Source organism: Ostrinia nubilalis, chromosome 18 (genome assembly GCF_963855985.1).
Source record: "Ostrinia nubilalis chromosome 18, ilOstNubi1.1, whole genome shotgun sequence".
Lineage (NCBI taxonomy): Eukaryota > Metazoa > Arthropoda > Insecta > Lepidoptera > Crambidae > Ostrinia > Ostrinia nubilalis.
This window is the reverse complement of record NC_087105.1, coordinates 14,177,928-14,195,757: the sequence shown is the minus strand read 5'-3', so window position 1 is coordinate 14,195,757 and position 17,830 is coordinate 14,177,928. Positions and strand designations below refer to the sequence as shown.

The following is a 17,830-nucleotide window of genomic DNA, read 5'->3' as shown; positions in this document are numbered from 1 at the left end:
TGACAACTTTTTCATTCCATTTTGGGTGTCATGAGCTATTTGACGCTGACTCTACCATATTTTCAAAAAAAGTAACTCATCTGTTTTCTTAAATTCATTGACAATTCAATCAATAACTAATTAACAACGAAAGAACTCACAGTTAATATCTAAAATCAGGACTTTCGTCTCGGGCGGCGCGAGGTTGGTGTTCGACGCTTGGCACACCAGTCTCGCGTTCAGATGCTGTCGCCCAATGTTGGGAAACGTCAGCGTGTTGACTGTCACCCCGTCGGGCCGCTGCTCGAACGAGTCGTCGATCATCTCGTTCTCGAGGTACCACGTCACCCGCGGTCGTGGTCGACCTGGAAAGAAGTTGATTGTAGAATACAACCCCTCTAGATGGTACACCTCCAAACTCAACAACCATTTGCCCCCTAGAACCAGTCAGGGAGTGTAGACAAAATTATCTATTCACTTTTGGTAAATTAGGTTATTAAACCTTTGTTTGTCACCTGTCATCCGCTTTGCAATGGAGGGAAGTCAAACCTTAATTTCGAACTCCTCCTATGTTCTTCTGATTAATTTCGTTGCGGGTCCAATGATAGTTTAACTTTCCCCCGGGATAAACTTGACCTTCATTGGTTGGGTTTTTATGGCTGTCAAGTTATCTTCGCTACACAGGAGTTGCAGCGGTGGGAACGAGAGGTGAGAAAAGTCCCGTTTTGGTAAATTAGACACGGACGTTCTCGTGGTACCACGAAAAAAGGAAATTGTAGAGTGCAGTCTTTAGAATTTAGATAGACTTCCGAAACTGTATCCTTTTACCGCTGAGCGGAACATTGGTAGATCCATATTATGCCAGCGTGGTTTCATCAATACTTGGTAGGTAGTGATGGGACAAATAAATGATTATTTTTAAAACAAAACACGTCCTCCACCCAATTAGATTGCGTGATTCCATAATAGAACATGTGAATCAAATAAAAAACCATCGATAGTAACAAAACTACATAAATAGACACTCATAGTGTTTGAAGCACCAAAGCTTTTATTTCAATACAATATCCTTCGTTGACAACAATGAAATTTCTAATTCCGAGAACAATTATAACGTTATCCCAACTAATATTATAAATGCGAAAGTAACTCTGTCTGTCTGTCTGTCTGTCTGTCTGTCTGTCTGTTACGCTTTCCCGCTTAAACCTCGCAACCGATTTTGATGAAATTTGGCATAGAGATAGTTTGAGTCCCGGGAAAGAACATAGGATAGTTTTTATCCCGGTTTTTGAAACAGGGACGCGCGCGATAAAGTTTTTCTGTGACAGACAAAATTCCACGCGGGCGAAGCCGCGGGCGGAAAGCTAGTTTTCTATAATTGGAATGACAACGCGACACGTGGGTGTTTAATGACAGGAAATGTCGACCATCGAACTGTCAATGGCCATTGGCCAGTTGAAATTATGATGTAGTGTTGGAAAGAAAATTATTAACATGTCACGAACAATGCGAGTACATTGTTTCACATTGTGGTGGTTCACATTATTTATTTATCATCATCATCATCATTTCAGCCATAGGACGTCCACTGCTGAATATAGGCCCCCCCCCCAATAATGGTGCCGTGTGAGGACGGCCGTAAAGAATACAATTCCCCACCGCTTACAGGAGGCGTGTCGTAAGAGGCGACTAATTCCTGTAGCACGAGATGGGCTCTAACGTCTGCGTGCGAAATCAATAAAAAACTGCGCTCGCTAACCCGCCTGCCAAGCGTGGCGAGTATTGGTAATCTCCCTCTATTTATTTATATGGCGTTCATATTAAAAATAGTCTCATCGAAAAAATTGTGAACAGAACGTAAAGCCGCGTATTCACTAGAGGCAGTTTCGGGCCGACTGCCTCGTTCCGAGCGACAAAACGTAGCTCGGTCCATGGCGGCGAAATTTCGTGCCTCAGGTTGACGCAGCATCTCCATTTGAGCAGCCTCGAACCGAGACTACCTCTAGTGGAGATCCGGTTTAATAAACGTTCTCCTGTCACACTATAACACCTTATTGCATTAACATCTTCGCTACCCTCTCAAGTTCTTGAAAATTCAGAGTGATTGATGCAAGTTTAACTATAGTAGCTCACCTCCCTCAACTTCGCAAATTAAATGCACGTTTGAGCCCTCGTTGTATGGCTCCACGAGATTCGCCTTATCTTTCTTCTTGGCGTCGTATATCTTTGGACGATTTGGTGGGACTGCAACGAAAGTACATTTGTTAGATTTCACATCTGGGAAGACTGCACTGCGCTCAGTTGTATTCAGATTTGGCATCTAAGTTAAATCTATATTTCATATTTAAATACATAAATTGACGCATCTTCTACTTGAATTGGGGTAACCTGTAATGTTAGAGGTATGATTGTTAAGGAAATAAATAAATCAGTATAGTACCTACATTAATAATTGATCTAATAAAGGATGTAGCTAGGCGTCGTTAAATTGTAGGGAAAGATTTTCAGTCGAGCATACGGCAAATCTATTTCACGTTTAACTATCTCAAGTTGAGCGAACTAATCACAAAAAATTTCCTTTGGTATTTGGCATGTGGCACTTACTTATAACACTAAAGTTGACCTTCAGGTTTCTCGTCGGCGAGTTCTTGAAGTCCACCCTACACCTGTAGACGCCGGCGTCCACCGCTTGCACGTCGTCTACCATCAGCACCGCTGGCGTCGCTCCCCCCCTGAAGAAGGCCCGATTGCCGAAGCCGGTGGGGGAGGACCACAGCTTCGGCTGGGTCATTGACCGGCCTCGGATGTCGTAACTGCGAAAAGATGCGGTTAGTTAGACGATGAGCTGTGTGCTGGAATTGATGTATTGATGATGACGTAACAATCAAGGTATTAAAAAAGATTGATTGATATTAAGAATTCAAAATTCCATTATGATAAATTCATTCTATTCACAGTTCTAGGTTGACTGCTATTATAATAATATGTACTAGTAAAATAATTTAACGTCTAACTGTTTTAATGTACCTATTTCGTAAATGGAGAAAGAAAGTCTGTTTTATTTCTGTTAAGATTTTCGTCGATGATGACCTAACTAGAAATACTTAGTAATTTTGTTTAAAAATGCACCGTGAGGTCTTCTCGAATCTTGTAGATAACACGGTAATACTAACATAGCATAACTATTGCAATTAATTATTTTAGGGACTACGTGGCTAAGTATTTAAAAGGTAGCCTGTGCTGCGCTTTGGCACAATTTTAATTCTAATCTAGCTACTAGTATAACTATAGTATTCACCTGTACAAGGGCTCGCCATCGGACTCCTTGAACCACAGCACCATCACGACGTCGTCGTCGGAATGCAGGGGCTGGATGTCGCACGGGAGGGACGCCTTCTTGCCCAGCACTCCTTGGACGTCCGATGTTGGCACTGGGGACAAAGGGCAGCCGTTAGAAATGCACCACTTTTTACTAACTTTGTTTTTTTAAAAGTTTTATCGCTCTGGGTTCTAGCTCTTTTAAACGACGTAGTTAACTTGGAGCACCCACTTGAATAGCACCTGCCCTAATCTACATAGAGCACCTATCGATATCGCTACTCGTGGATTCAAATTTATTTTTACATTTTTGCCTATGAGAAAGAAAACAAAATATCGATAGGTGCTCAATGTGGACTAGACCAGGTGCTATTCATGTGGGTGCTATTTGGGCGGGTGCTCTAAGTAGATTACGTTTCTAATCCTGGTGTTCTAAGAGCTAATAAAAAACACACGCAATGTAATATGGGTGATGGTAGAGCTGCCAACTTATTAACCTTATAAATATTTCACTGTTCTGGATTCTAGCTCTATTAAAGGCTGTGGGAGCTAAGATCAAAAACACACACAATGTATTTTGTAAACTGTCTGATGGTAGGGTAGAGTTGTCAATACAACCGCAGATAATTTTGAACCATACAAATTAAAGTATAAAGCTAAACTTTCACTGGAGAATTTGTCTTTTGGTTGTAGCTCTGCTGGTGAAACTAACCTACGTCAGAAGACTAATAAATTAGGAAGTTTGAAAAAAAAACTACACATTTTAGGAACTCTTTCCTGTTGATCATGACCAGAATTACTATGACCTAAAAAAGTAATCGATTAGTAAGGTCTAGATTCGGATCACCCCTACGCCCAAACGTTTTAGCGAGTATCACAGAACCGAGACTCCATTTATTTTATCTTTACACTAAAAATACTGTCCAGTTCACACAAATGGCGCCGGACAAAACCTAGCGTTCAAAGCCAGACAGATCGAGAGCGATATTGATAGAAATACTTAGGAAGTGCTTGAGATAATTGAGGAGGGAGCAGTGGGTTCACTTTGCTGACAAAAACTTGCTTTTAAGTAATAGCCAAGTTTGATTTAGATTTCCATAAAGATAGATACCGCGCCGCCCGCATCCAGACACCTCCCGTGGCTTTTACCAGATCGTCAGTCCACCTAGTGAAGGGCCTGCCCACACTACGTCTTCCGAACTGTCCACACTACGTCTTCCAGCCCGTGTCCAGCATTCGAGAACTTTTCTGCCCCAGCGGCAATCAGCTCTGCGAGCTACTTATGTGCCCCATCCACTGCTACTTGATTTTAGCAAATCTGCGGGCTACATCGGTTAATTTGGTTCTCTTGCGATTGAATGATCTATGACAAAGTGGCTATCTCAACACCTTAGATTTGAGGTGCATAACTGAAATATACCTAAAACCAACTGTACCTAACCGAACTGTGGTTCCACTGAACGGCAGTGCGGTCAGCGTTTAACCGAAAAAAGGACATTGAGACCAAATAAAAAATAGGACAAGAGCGACCTAATTGAGGAGAAAGTGGTCCAGTAGAAATTTAATTTAATTTCCCTCCATGCAGGGTTTAAATGCATTTAAAAGCTTAATTGGCGTAGTTATCTTAGTGTTATTAGAATTATAAAATGAGGTAAGTTTTTAAAATAGAAATGCTAAACTATTTTCGCGGTTAGCAGTAGAAAAAAAGAATGAAGAGAATGATGATGAATTCATCATCATTACATTAAGATGTTTAAATGACTTCGTAATAATTAGATCTCTACTTATTTAAAAAATAACTTTTTTATGTTATAAAAACAGTTTGCATTTTTCTCCTAATCATAATTTATCATATCACAAAAAAAACTCGTAGTACCTACTTTTTAAATTGGTGATATCTAAACATTGGGATTACAAAATGGCCTCGTTAAAGTCGTTTCTATAGAATCGATTATAATTTACATTATACAATAATACTACGAACCTCCAAACACGATCGTAAAAGAAATCAAGTAGTGTGACCCATTTCGCCCACAGAGGAAATGAGCAGTACGAAAATTGCTTACAGCCAATATTTTCGTTATAGTCACCCGTAGGGACGAGCGAGTATTTGAATTTATATCGATGTGAGAAATATCGATATATTATCGAAACACAATTATTTTTCTAACGGAAAAAGTAAGCACTTTCATGTTCTGTGTGCTTACCATGAGTTTACGTTAGTTGTGCTCGCTAGCGACTGCGTAAAAAAATGACATTTAATTGTATGACATATTGTGCAGCGCCCCTAGCGGCTACTTTCAAGAAATAAAATCTTTATAGAGATTTTTGACGTACTCGCTAGCGAGCACACCTAACGTAAACTCATGGTGCAACACTGATGATAATGCGTAACGATTAAAAGCTAGAATTTCAATTTCGTGGTACGTTGGGTAGATTATATCCCGTAAGTGGATATGGTATCTCGCCATATACATAAAATATCTACTTATTAGGCTTGGTCATGAGTTTATAATTATTCAAGAAAGTAATGATTCAGCTACAAGATAAATTATTCATCCATATTAAAAAAAATGATTTTAAAGAAACAGTCATATTAAATAATACGAAACCCTAATCATCAATCTATCGATACATCATATCTCCAACCCGCGTTACAACTGATTTATCGTAGAACTGGGTCTTATCGGCTTTTATTTTATAATTTGGGTGGTTTTGTACAATCGAGGTCGGGTCACGTGAAGAAAACTTGTAGATGGCACCTAACTGGTGCTAAAGAATCAAAAGTAGGTAGGTGGTACTAATATTAGTAATTAGCAGCCGCCCGAGACTTCGTACGCGTGGATCCCGTTTAACCCCCTTAGGGATTGAATTTTGCAAAATTCCGTCTTAGGGAGCACCTAAAATCCAAAAGGAACTCCCATGCAAAATTTGAGACTCCAAGCACTTGAAGTTTCTGAGATTTCATGATGAGTGAGTCAGTCAATGGGTGACCTTTCGCTTTTAATACATTCGAAGATTGGCTGGGGATTGGGTTATGTTGTAAGGCAAGGTGCCAACCTTACTGTCTAATATTTTCACCCTAAGGCCCCTAACTAAGTTTGATGACTAAATGACTAATGTAGAGTCAGCTGGGTCCATACATTGCCACTATGGAAATTATTGGGGGAGGCCTATGTTCAGTTCAGCCATGGACGTCCTATGGCTGAAATGGATTATTAGCTGGGACTTTTTTAACGTATCTTCCGAAGCAAGGGGACATGTTTATTTGTAAAAAAAAAATGGTTGAATGGTCACCCAACCATTCCCGAACATTTTAATGGTTGCTTTACATGGGTGATCATCACCACTAAAGTCGCCGCCATTGAGCTATAAACACCTCCAAATAATAATTTTATTGGTTTGATTTATAGTGTTTTTATTGGTTTACTTTTGGGCGGGCTAGTAGAGCGCCTCCGGCAATAATTACTAATAATAATCCATCATCTTGATCATCAAGATGCGTTTCTATTTTGGGACCATTGTAACATATAATTTATTTGTAAATATTATAACAGGTGAAGGTTTTGACACTTTCATTTTGTTTATGGTCTATTTAACGCCCGTATTCGCAAACGATTCTTACTAAAGTGAAACAGCAAAATGCACGCACAGCGTCAAATAGAGCTCTGTGATTGGTTCATATGTCACCTTGTGCGTCCACGCGCACTGTGAGACCTCATAATAATGTTTGTGAATACCATATCAGTACTTTCAAAAACATTCACAAAAATTTGTTTAATACGAAATGAACAAAAAATCGATGGGTAAATCGACTCATATAGGGATCGCGTGCTTCAGAATGCGTGTCTATATATTACGATCGAAAAGGTCGCGGGTTCTATCCCCGACTTGTACCAACATTTATGTTATGTGCAATAAAAATGATTTGGTTAAAAAGCACTGTAGCAGTATCGTAAAAGAAGCATGAGTTTTAATGGAACACACCGCTCATGGTTAAAGTGGTAAATACATGATGAATAATAAAAGATGGGCACTATAAAATAGGGACTTGAGTTTTATTGATTATGATTTATAATTAAAATCTGTTAAGACGTCTTCCTTCATAATAAATTATGGTCTGTCAGCTTGACCTTTCCATACAAATATGATTATTGCGAAACCTAATCCATCGTCCCATTTTCTATTAATTTAAAAACACTTCAATCATCTTATCCAATCGAAGCCCAACAATTTCTCCCCGAAATTCCGAAAGCAATCACAACTCGAGTTTCAAGAAACCTGACCCGTTAAAATAATGGCGGGCCGAGTTTGACGTCACCAAACTCCAGAATTAAATTATAATATCCCCGAAGGTGGGTTTTAAAATAATTATTCTTCACTCCCGGCGAATAATCATGGGTTCGGTTACGGTTTCGATGTATTTTCATTCGAACTTTACAATTGGAAATCCGAGTATTTGTTAATCAGATGTTCTTTTGGCGACTACAGTATAAATTGATTTATGAAACATGGTCCGTGAAGAGGTGAAGGAATAGTCCTGAACATGAACCAAACATTGAATGTTATATTTTATTAATATCTGGTGGTAGGGCATGCTATAATAATATTTGGGTTGTGTACGCGCCTTGCAAAGGCCCTAAGTTTTGAAAGCTTCGAATTTGACTTTCCTTTACCTTTGAACATTAAATAGTAAATAAATAAATAGGTACTAAAGTTAAGGTCTAATAATCTCCAGATAAGAAGGTATTAGGGCTGAAAGGCAGACCTTTATAACGCGTGATCGTTATGAATATTTACTGTCGAATGCGACCTTCAAAACATTTGCTGTTAAAAATACTTAGGTATCAATAACTGAATGAACAAAATATCTCAGTTCATAGCAGCCTGCTTATTAATGAATAGAATTCTCTGCTGTCACCGACATACACCGCATTGCAGATAACCCTCCAATTTTACCACAATAAAGAATAATTGCCAACTTTTTAAAACAAGACAACAATATTTGTCAAAACTTATCCTCAATCTAAGCAAATAATAAATCTAAAAAGCCTTTCTTTTAAAAGTTTCACCGGCATTAGCCTAAATAGCAAGAAATGCTTATCACAAAATTTTCCGAGCTCCTCACGGACTTTTTTCAAATTTTTGTTTCTTTAACTATTTGATTTACTGTCTTATAATCTCTGTGGACCTATTAAACGTATCTGAATCTCGGATTTATGATAATTCGAAACAATTCCCTATCGGCATCGGCATTAATTTCCTTTCTTTTGTCGTTCGACGTTAAAACGACATTACAAATCTTGGTTATGTATCAGATTCTGATGTATCGCGTGCTTAAACTGATATAATGACGATGTGGAATAAGTAGGTATAATAGATGTCAAAGTAATGTTAAAGTTATTATTTTTGTGATTGTCATAATACAGACAACACTTAGGCTGAGTTGCACCATCTTACTTTAACTTTGACAAACGTCAAAAATCTGTCAAACTCCATACAAAATACACCGGCTATCGCTATAGTTACGGTCAAAGTTAGGTGATGCAACTCAGTCTAAGTTCTGGTTTTGGCTTTACATATTATTATCGTAACAAATAATAATGTATGCTATTTAGATACTTAATGGTACACTGTAAAATAATCAAGTTGTTAAAAGTAGTTTGTTTTAAAGATAGTGTCCAACATCAACTAGCATTATGTACCTTCCCCGAGGGCTTTTGGTGCCAACATAGTGTATGCTAGCATGCTACTTCCTACTAATATTATAAACGAGAAAGTTTGTATGGATGTCTGGATGTTTGGATGTAAACATGTTGGTCACTCTTTTACGCAAAAACTACTGAACGGATTTTGATGAAACCTTACAGTATTATTGTTTATAACCTAGAATAACATACTTTATAATAATTATGCTATTTGTAGCAAACGGTTAAAATATAACGACGTCTAAATAATAAGGTCCTGTTTTCACCCTTTGGGTACAAAACTCTAAAAAGAAACATAATTACTTATTATCCTTGACGAATTCCGATCTTATGTTTTACAATAAAGTTCAAAATTAATCAAGGAAATTGACACTTTGAATCGTAGATTGATGTGCTTGCCAGCTCAAAAAAAGAGCTTTAACAAGAACATCGTGACATCATTCGAACCGCACATCATCCGGGTACAGTCATTGTAATATATCAGAGTCACCGCAAATATGCGATGTACAGTCAGCAGCATATTATGCTCAACACTGTGGTCTCTTATGTCGTTACAATAGGTGTCATTTTCCAACAAAAACGTGTAGTCGGATGTACGGTCGTCTGTACCATTACTAATGATGATACAGCGCTGATTTAATAACTGACCAACAGTCATTTTGTCAACCGGAAATTGGTAACATCGTTTCTCTGTTTTTGGTTTTATTTTAATATGTGACCCACGACTGCGTTCGCGTGGTTATAAAATGCTATATCATTTTATTGGTTATCTTAAATTGATATTAACTAAGTGAAGCCTCAACCAATATGTGAGACTCTATTAATAGCGATTCTCTTTAGGAATACCTTAGTTAAATTAGAAATTAATATTCCAGGAACGCCTGTGAGTGTTCGAATAAACTAATATTGGAGCTTTCTTAATTTTCAAATTAATATATTTTGATTCAATAAGTTCATAACTTTGAATGGAATACCTAAATTCTTTAAGAGTCTGACAAAGACAGATTCTTTTATTAATTAGACTTTTAATTTAATCAGCTTCTTTACAGAAGTAATGCAAAAACAAATAAAGTGACTAAAAATTTCAAAAAATCTTTCATTTTATTTTTCACTAAGTAAGTATTTAATACGCAAAATATTTTTATCAATGAAGAAAATCAAATTGGAAATTCTGTGTAGAATATTATAGGTCACCCCAAAATAAATATCTCAAAAATCACGGAGACGAATTGAGAACGTCCTCCTTTTTTGAAGTCGGTTAAAAAGAAAGCGCATCAGAAAACACAACCTCATACTTCAACCAGTTTAAATCCTCAGTACCACATTTAAAGACCTAATACTAAGTGAACTATGCCTTTATTTAGAGAGCTCAAACAATAACCTTGAAGACTTGAGGGCTGCAGTAGTCATAAAAGGCTTTGCATCCAATATTCCACCCTTGTTCCGAGCACCGACCCTTATTACATCAGGCCATTGTAAAGCGAACAGTAAGTCAAGTGCATGCAAACACTCTAAAATGCTTGGATAAGGCTGGGTTGCACCATCTTACTTTAACTTTGGCAAACGTCAAAAAACTGTCAAACCATATACAAAAAACACCGGTTATCGTTAAAGTTACGGTCAACTCAGCCTAAGACTGTTATAAGTTCCTATTTAACCTTGTATGTAACTACGGGTGCACCTTCTGTTTGTTTCGAGTGTGAGCGGTTATGGGTTCAAAGCACAATAGAGATTTTCCTATACCTACTATAGTTTGCATTTATCTATCGATTTAGTCATGTAATTATGTATGTAAAATATGTATTTCATTGCGGTTGTAAAGCCATCATAATATTATATTTTTTATCACACCTATTATAATTACATAGCCACGGTGCTTACTTTGCTATGCCGTCGTATTTATAAATTATACCTACATAGATTAGAGCGAGGCAAATCGATGTAATTACAATTAATTATCTTATTGCCTGAACGATTTTTCTAATTAAAACACTTCGTATACCTACATCGATATCGTCTATTTGCTAAAAAAACGTCGGAAAAGATGATTTACTACAGCTCTTTTACTATGACGACGCTGTGTCTAAGATATTCTGCACAACATTTCTGTTTAAGGCCAAATTGGGAGACGGGGTTTTGCTTTTATCATGCCTCTTTGTGGACTGGATATTGGCCGTAAAATATTCTTTGTAGTGGCCATCCATAAGCTCATTTTGAACTTGGCATTACTTTAATTTGCTAATCAAACGTTCTTAAGTCTTTCTGCTTCTCCATAACTTTCAGAGACCTGAAAACTTCGGAATGTTTTCATTCAAAGAATATTATTATGGTATCATTAGTCGGAGGATATTTTTAATATCATTGGATGGAGATATTTAATCACACTAAGAGTGAACGAACTATATTATATGTCAAAACTTTGACATCTTTTATGCACAATGCATTTTTTTCATGCGTTGTCGACGTGCGTTTCATGAGAATGGAATACGCCTTGTACACGATGTTATCACAATCAATGAAACTTTGTAACAAAGCAATCGGAATCTGAATAATATGTGGTGTGCATGGACCCTAAGTTTTTTTTATGCAAGACAAGGCAAGACCGCAATTGCACCTGATATTAAGTGACACTAATATGGATTCGTCTTACAAAGTCCTAAAAAATAAGCTCTTAAGAAGCTCTGTATAAATATCTCAAGTATTTTTCTGCAAGTGATTGCTACAATGATAAACAAATATAAACTCAATTTGTTTATCATTATACAATCGAATAGTAAACAGTTTATTTGTAGATTCCACATCAAATTGGCACAGCCCTTTTGCACCGCTCTATCGCGGTTGGTTGCATAACGGCTGACGGCGTTTCCTTACACTAAGGCTTCCTAGGTTGGTAGGTTGCTAGGTAAATGGAAGGAAGGGGTTATGTAACTCTATACTGCAATGGCTGTATTTAGTTCAAGATATTTAACATATTTATTAGAGCCAGACTAATAAGACCATAAAACGTCTAATAGTTAATGATTGCCTGGTGCAGCATCTGATTTGACAGTACGAGTCTATTGTATGATAAACTAGCGACTAGTCTCGGCTTTGCCCCGGTACAATTTATACATAATATTATGTTATAAACCGTTGTATTGAACGTCTCTCTATTTTTTAAAATCTTTATCTATTGCTGAAAACTACATCAAAATCAGTTGGGTAGTTTACAAAATCTAAGCGATCAGACTGCGGGAGCGACTTTATTTTATACTATTTAATAATGTGTAATCATGTAAATACTTCATTATCTCCTACTTAATTAGTATGTCAGTGTTGACAGGAAAAGTCCTATAGGATTATTTTGAGCTACCTGTGTATTTACTTGATATAACAAATAACAACAAAATACGGTTCAACTTTTCCCAGAATTCTTTGGAACTCGCAACAAAACGGAATTAGCTGCGAATCCTGGAGCGTTTACACATATTGTCTTCTAAAGACGAAAATATTGCCGTTTGAGAATTCCAGCAGTGCCCGCCTGAAATACGGGGTGTTTCAGCACTGTACGCGCTAGCGCGAAACCTTTTCGCGCACCTGCTGCCTTGTGAAGGGTGCAGGTTTGAGCCAAGAGCGAAGCGAGGGAGTAAAATTTACACTGTCGAGTAGTTTCGATAGAGTTGAATCGAAAGACTCACTCTACCAGAGGATTACTTATAAGAGGTAAATATACAAATATTAGGCTTTCCCAACATGGGGAAATGGGGAGTGTACTGAAGGTTAAATAATTCATTTGTTTCTGATAAATTAGAGGTTTAAGCTCGTTCAGTGTACACTGATGATGAATATAATGATTATGAGGAACTCATACTTTATAAGGGCTTTATTTGTGATTTGCTGGACCAATCAGAATGTAGATAGAGAATGAGCTACAGAATGGATGTTTTAACATTCTCCTATTTTTTTTTATCCGCAACGAGGAAGCTCTTGACCTGTATCTCACCTGATGGTAAGTGATGATCAGGCCGAAGGTGGAAGCGAGCTTCACCCGGAATCCTCAACCACGGAGGAACTGGCTATCTTACCTCTAACTGCCGGAACACAACAATGCTGTTAACATTGTTGTTATGACATTTAGATCGTTTGTACAAAAAAAAAATTGTTTGTAAACTATTACTTTTATCCAAAACGCTTAATCGTTCCGCTTGAACCATAGTCCTATCTGTGAGTGTCGCAGTGCTGCGTGTTTATGTCACAACTAAACTAAGAAAATGGGCGGATATTGACTAGTTAACTTAATTTCAAGTTTCTTTAGTTTTATAACTATGAAAACGTTGATTTTCAAATCAAAAAAACTTTAAATATCAATGTTTTCGTTAAAAATTTCTACGGTTTTAGTATATTAGTTGCGAACTCGTACAAATTTTACCAATAAACCCAAAACACGGCACGCATTCAAACTTTTGCCGAATATACGGCTGCCATTGGCAACCGATCCGGGCCCAGATGGGATGAAATAATCAAAGTGAACCTCGTACTTTTTATTTTGAATCCTTTGTAGTGAAATTCGGTATTGAGGTATCTAGTGCGCTTATTTTGATTAAAGTTTCTTTGCGAAACTGGATATTATGTTGTAAATTTATGCTCTACTTACTTGTGTTTAAGAATCTGACGCCAATTGCTTATTAAATAAGATAGTTAGAGACTGTAACATCAAAGTAACGTGAATTAGGGTTTAGGGCATACAACTATTGTTTATCAAATAATTTGATTGAAGTTTGTCCGTAACTAAAACGATAACCGGTGTTTTAGTATGGAGTTAGACAGGTTTTTGACGTTTGTCAAAATTAAAGTAGGATGGTGCAACTCAGTCTTAGTAAGAATAATTATTACGTGAGGAAGTCATTACTTAAATAACAGAACTAGATTTTAATATGACAACTAGTAGGCAACTGTTGACATTAGGCCTCACATATTAAAAAGAACACTAGTCTATAATATCAACAAGTGCCTGGGTTTTATTAATATCAAAACAGGACAAAAGACTGACAAAACTTCCTCACATATTATTACGATGAAACATGGGCACAAATTATGATAGCGAAGCAGTTGTAGAGTCAAAGAAATATTACGATACATCCTAATAAGCTCTTTAAAGTCATAATAACATTGTGACATTTCATGAAACAACTTGGGTATAATTAACATAACTATGACACTGTTTTGTCACACTCTACATCAACGTCAGAGCTTCAAGCACACTTACGATTATGCAAAAACTTCAACAACTAATCGACAATCAATTACGATTTTAAAGATAACTCTATACGATGGAGTGATTTCATCACGTTGACATAATCCTATCTCGCTTTGAACAATCCATCACACCCACTAAGAAGTACCTACGCAATTTTAGTTCAAGTTATAAGAGAAGCGGTTAGAAATAATTTGAGATGTTTATTTTATTTATAGCGCGGAAGCGTCGACTTATGGGATTAAGTTTAATATTAAACGGTTCGGTTAGTAAAATGCGGTTGGGTTTAGTGACAACTCTGATAGGAAATGGAGCGTTATTTTTCACTGACAGATTTTATTAATATACCTACAAAATAGTTTAAAAAAGCTCTGACGATGGGAACTTTACGATCCGTTATAAGCGTCCGGTGTAGCTTAATCAGATTGTAGGCAAATGCCTTTCTAAGTTCAGATTATATTTTAATTTTGATTCAAAGTCTGCAACCGTCTTAATCAAACTTGAACAATTACACTTAAGGCTGAACTGCACCTAGCTTTAATCATAACTATGACGAAAACCGGTGCTTTTTGTGTGGGGTTTGACAGATTTTTGACGTTTTTTAACCGCTTGAGTCCCAGACGGCATTCATTAATGTCATAACAATTGATTATCTATTGTGTCTAGATTCGCGGGCCTTGAAGGATTAAAGTAAGATGGCGCAACCCAGCCTAAGTGGTGAGAGTGAATAGGCAGATATGTACCACCCTAGACTGCGTCTCACTTAACATCAGGCCTAAAAAAGGTTATTAACTGGTGTTTTCATCATGACTTCGAACTCCTCCTATGTTCTTCTGATTAATTCGTTGCGGGTCCAATGACAGTTTAACTTTCCCCCAGGACAAACTTGACCTTCATCGGTTGGGTTTTTATGGCGGTCAAGCTGTAGATCCTGACTACACAGGAGTTGCAGCGGTGGGAACGAGAGGTGGAAATAGTCCCGTTGGTGTTTTCCATCTATAAAGCAAGACTACAGCACCACAGAGCCTTTTATATCTTCACTAGCTTTCCGCCCGCGGCTTCGCCCGCGTGGAATTTTGTCTGTCACAGAAAAACTTTATCGCGCTCGTCCCTGTTTCAAAAACCGGGATAAAAACTATCCTATGTTCTTTCCCGGGACTCAAACTATCTTTATGCCAAATTTCATCAAAATCGGTTGCGAGGTTTAAGCGGGAAAGCGTAACAGACAGACAGACAGAGTTACTTTCGCATTTATAATATTAGTTGGGATTGGACAATTAAAAAGAGCAAATTGTTTCTAACTTGAGCCAGTACAAGTGCCTCAATGAAATAATTACAATAATAAAGGGAAATAAAAACACTGACCCGCTGCGAAGGCCGTCGCGTGTCATTGTATTGATTAATACAGTCCCAAATAAATTGGCGTCATTATACTCATGGCCGCCGCGGTCAGTGTGGTTTCGAATTACGGTGTGCCTGTCATAATAAATACAGGGTGTTAGGCTTCTACTTTGAAGTGTGACTTGTCACAATGGAGGTCACAGAGACTTATTGGGAAAGTGTAAGCTCAATGGTGAAAGTTATTGGATTTTACTCTTAGGAGTAATGGTGTATCAAATTATAAATAACTTCTCATTAGATCCACAGTGGATCTACACTTGCGAGCAAAAGTATGGAATCACTTACATGAAGTTGTTTCCACGCGATCTTGTGTACAAACCAATTTGTTTATAACAAAAAAAGTAGCACCATTTTAAAGATTAAACTTTTAACTTTAAATTGATACCAAATTCATTTAAATCACACCAGTATTTAAAAAGATATCCCGGCTGATGTAAAGAAGTAAGGAAAAAGACATGTATCAACTGTTTGATACGTCGCGAGTTGCGGCCTATTTACCCCCCATAAAAGCAAGTGTTTTCGGATTTTTGCGTTCACACGTTGATCCATACACATCTCCGCTTCTTTTGACACTTTACCTGGGATTCTACACCTTCAGAAGCAGCACAAATTGTTGCACTATTGCAAGAAGGGCTCAGCCAGAGGGCTGTCGCACGTCAGCTCCACATAAGCCAGTCCTGGGTTTCGAAAGTTTTAAGACGCTTTCGGGAAACTGGTGGCTTTATCCCGAGACCAAGTTCTGAACATTGCCGGTGCACATCGCAGAGGGAAAACCGATTTTTCATGTCAACTTCTCTACGAAATCGTCATTTGACTGGTATCAACGTCCAGCAAGAGCTCAGAAATGTTCGTAGGATAGCTGTTAGCAAGTGGAAAGTTCGTCTAAGATATAAACAATAGAATTTGACTCCAAAAAGGCCTGCCACAGGCTTGAAACTGACGGCAGGTCACCGATAAGCACGCTTTCAATTTGCTCCTACACATCTCGATGGGAAGTCGAGCAAGCCACCCCCATAAGCCAATGTTTTAGCGAACCAGGACTGCACAAATCGCTCCCCAGGCCGTCTATAGACCCGACCTCTTCGACTGCTGCACTGCAAAAACAGTCTGCATTCATCGGAGAACAAAACTCGCCTCCATTACTCGCCTTCCGAGTGCGAGCTAATTGAAAGCGTGCTTGTCGGCGACCTGCCGTCAGTTTCCAGCCTGTGGCAGGCCTTTTTGGAGTCAAATTTTATTGCTCATATCTTAGACGAACTGTCCACTCGCTAACAGCTATCCTACGAACATTTCTGAGCTCTTGCTGGACGTCGATACCAGTCAAATGACGATTTCGTAGAGAAGTTGACATGAAAAAACGGTTTTCCCTCTGCGATGTGCACCGGCAATGTTCAGAACTTGGTCTCGGGATAAAGCCACCAGTCTCCCGAAAGCGTCTTAAAACTTTTGAAACCCAGGACTGGCTTATGTGGAGCTGACGTGCGACAGCCCGCTGGCTTAGCCCTTCTTGCAATAGTGCAACGATTTGTGCTGATTCTGAAGGTGTAGAATCCCAGGTAAAGTGTCAAAAGAAGCCGAGATGTGTATGGATCAACGTGTGAACGCAAAAATCCGAAAACACGTGCTTTTATAGGGGGTAAATAGGCCGCAACTCGCGACGTATCAAACAGTTGGTACATGTCTTTTTTCTTACTTCTTCACATCAGCCGGGATATCTTTTTAAATGCTGGTGTGATTTAAATGAATTTGGTATCAATTTAAAGTTAAAAGTTTAATCTTTAAAATGCTGCTACTTTTTTTAGTTACTAACAAATTCGTTAGTACACAAGATCGCGTGGAAACAACTTCATGTAAGTGATTCCATACTTTTGCTCGCGAGTGTAGTTGGAAAATAAAATCTCAGTAAATCCATAATGGATCTAGTGACTGGATCTAATGAGATAGATTGAATGCAATCGGGTCCAATTGACCCTCTGGTTAATGAGTGAAAATATAATTTTCTTTCTAGCTAGAAAAATCATCTTTGTATTGCATTTGCGTCAAACTTCAGCATAAATATGATACCTACTGTAAGTATTTACTGGAAATGACTGTTTTTCATTTGTATGAAGTTGATATTAAGAAATTTCTGACGTGAAGAAAAGCCTTAAGAATAATACAATAATTGTTAAGTTTTGTCACTATTAATGTG

General features: G+C 37.9%; 1 protein-coding gene across 1 annotated transcript in view; it reads right to left on the bottom strand.

The window, feature by feature from the left end:
• LOC135080818 (hemicentin-1) overlaps positions 1–17,830 on the bottom strand; it is a 102,244-nt gene that overhangs the window by 25,258 nt on the left and 59,156 nt on the right. Inside the window, exons 2-5 of the mRNA XM_063975540.1 lie at positions 3,278–3,410; positions 2,584–2,792; positions 2,113–2,223; positions 141–344 (exon numbers count right to left, since the gene is read on the bottom strand). Coding sequence (XP_063831610.1) covers positions 141–344; positions 2,113–2,223; positions 2,584–2,792; positions 3,278–3,410 — 657 coding nt within the window. The remainder of the gene's footprint in view (positions 1–140; positions 345–2,112; positions 2,224–2,583; positions 2,793–3,277; positions 3,411–17,830) is intronic.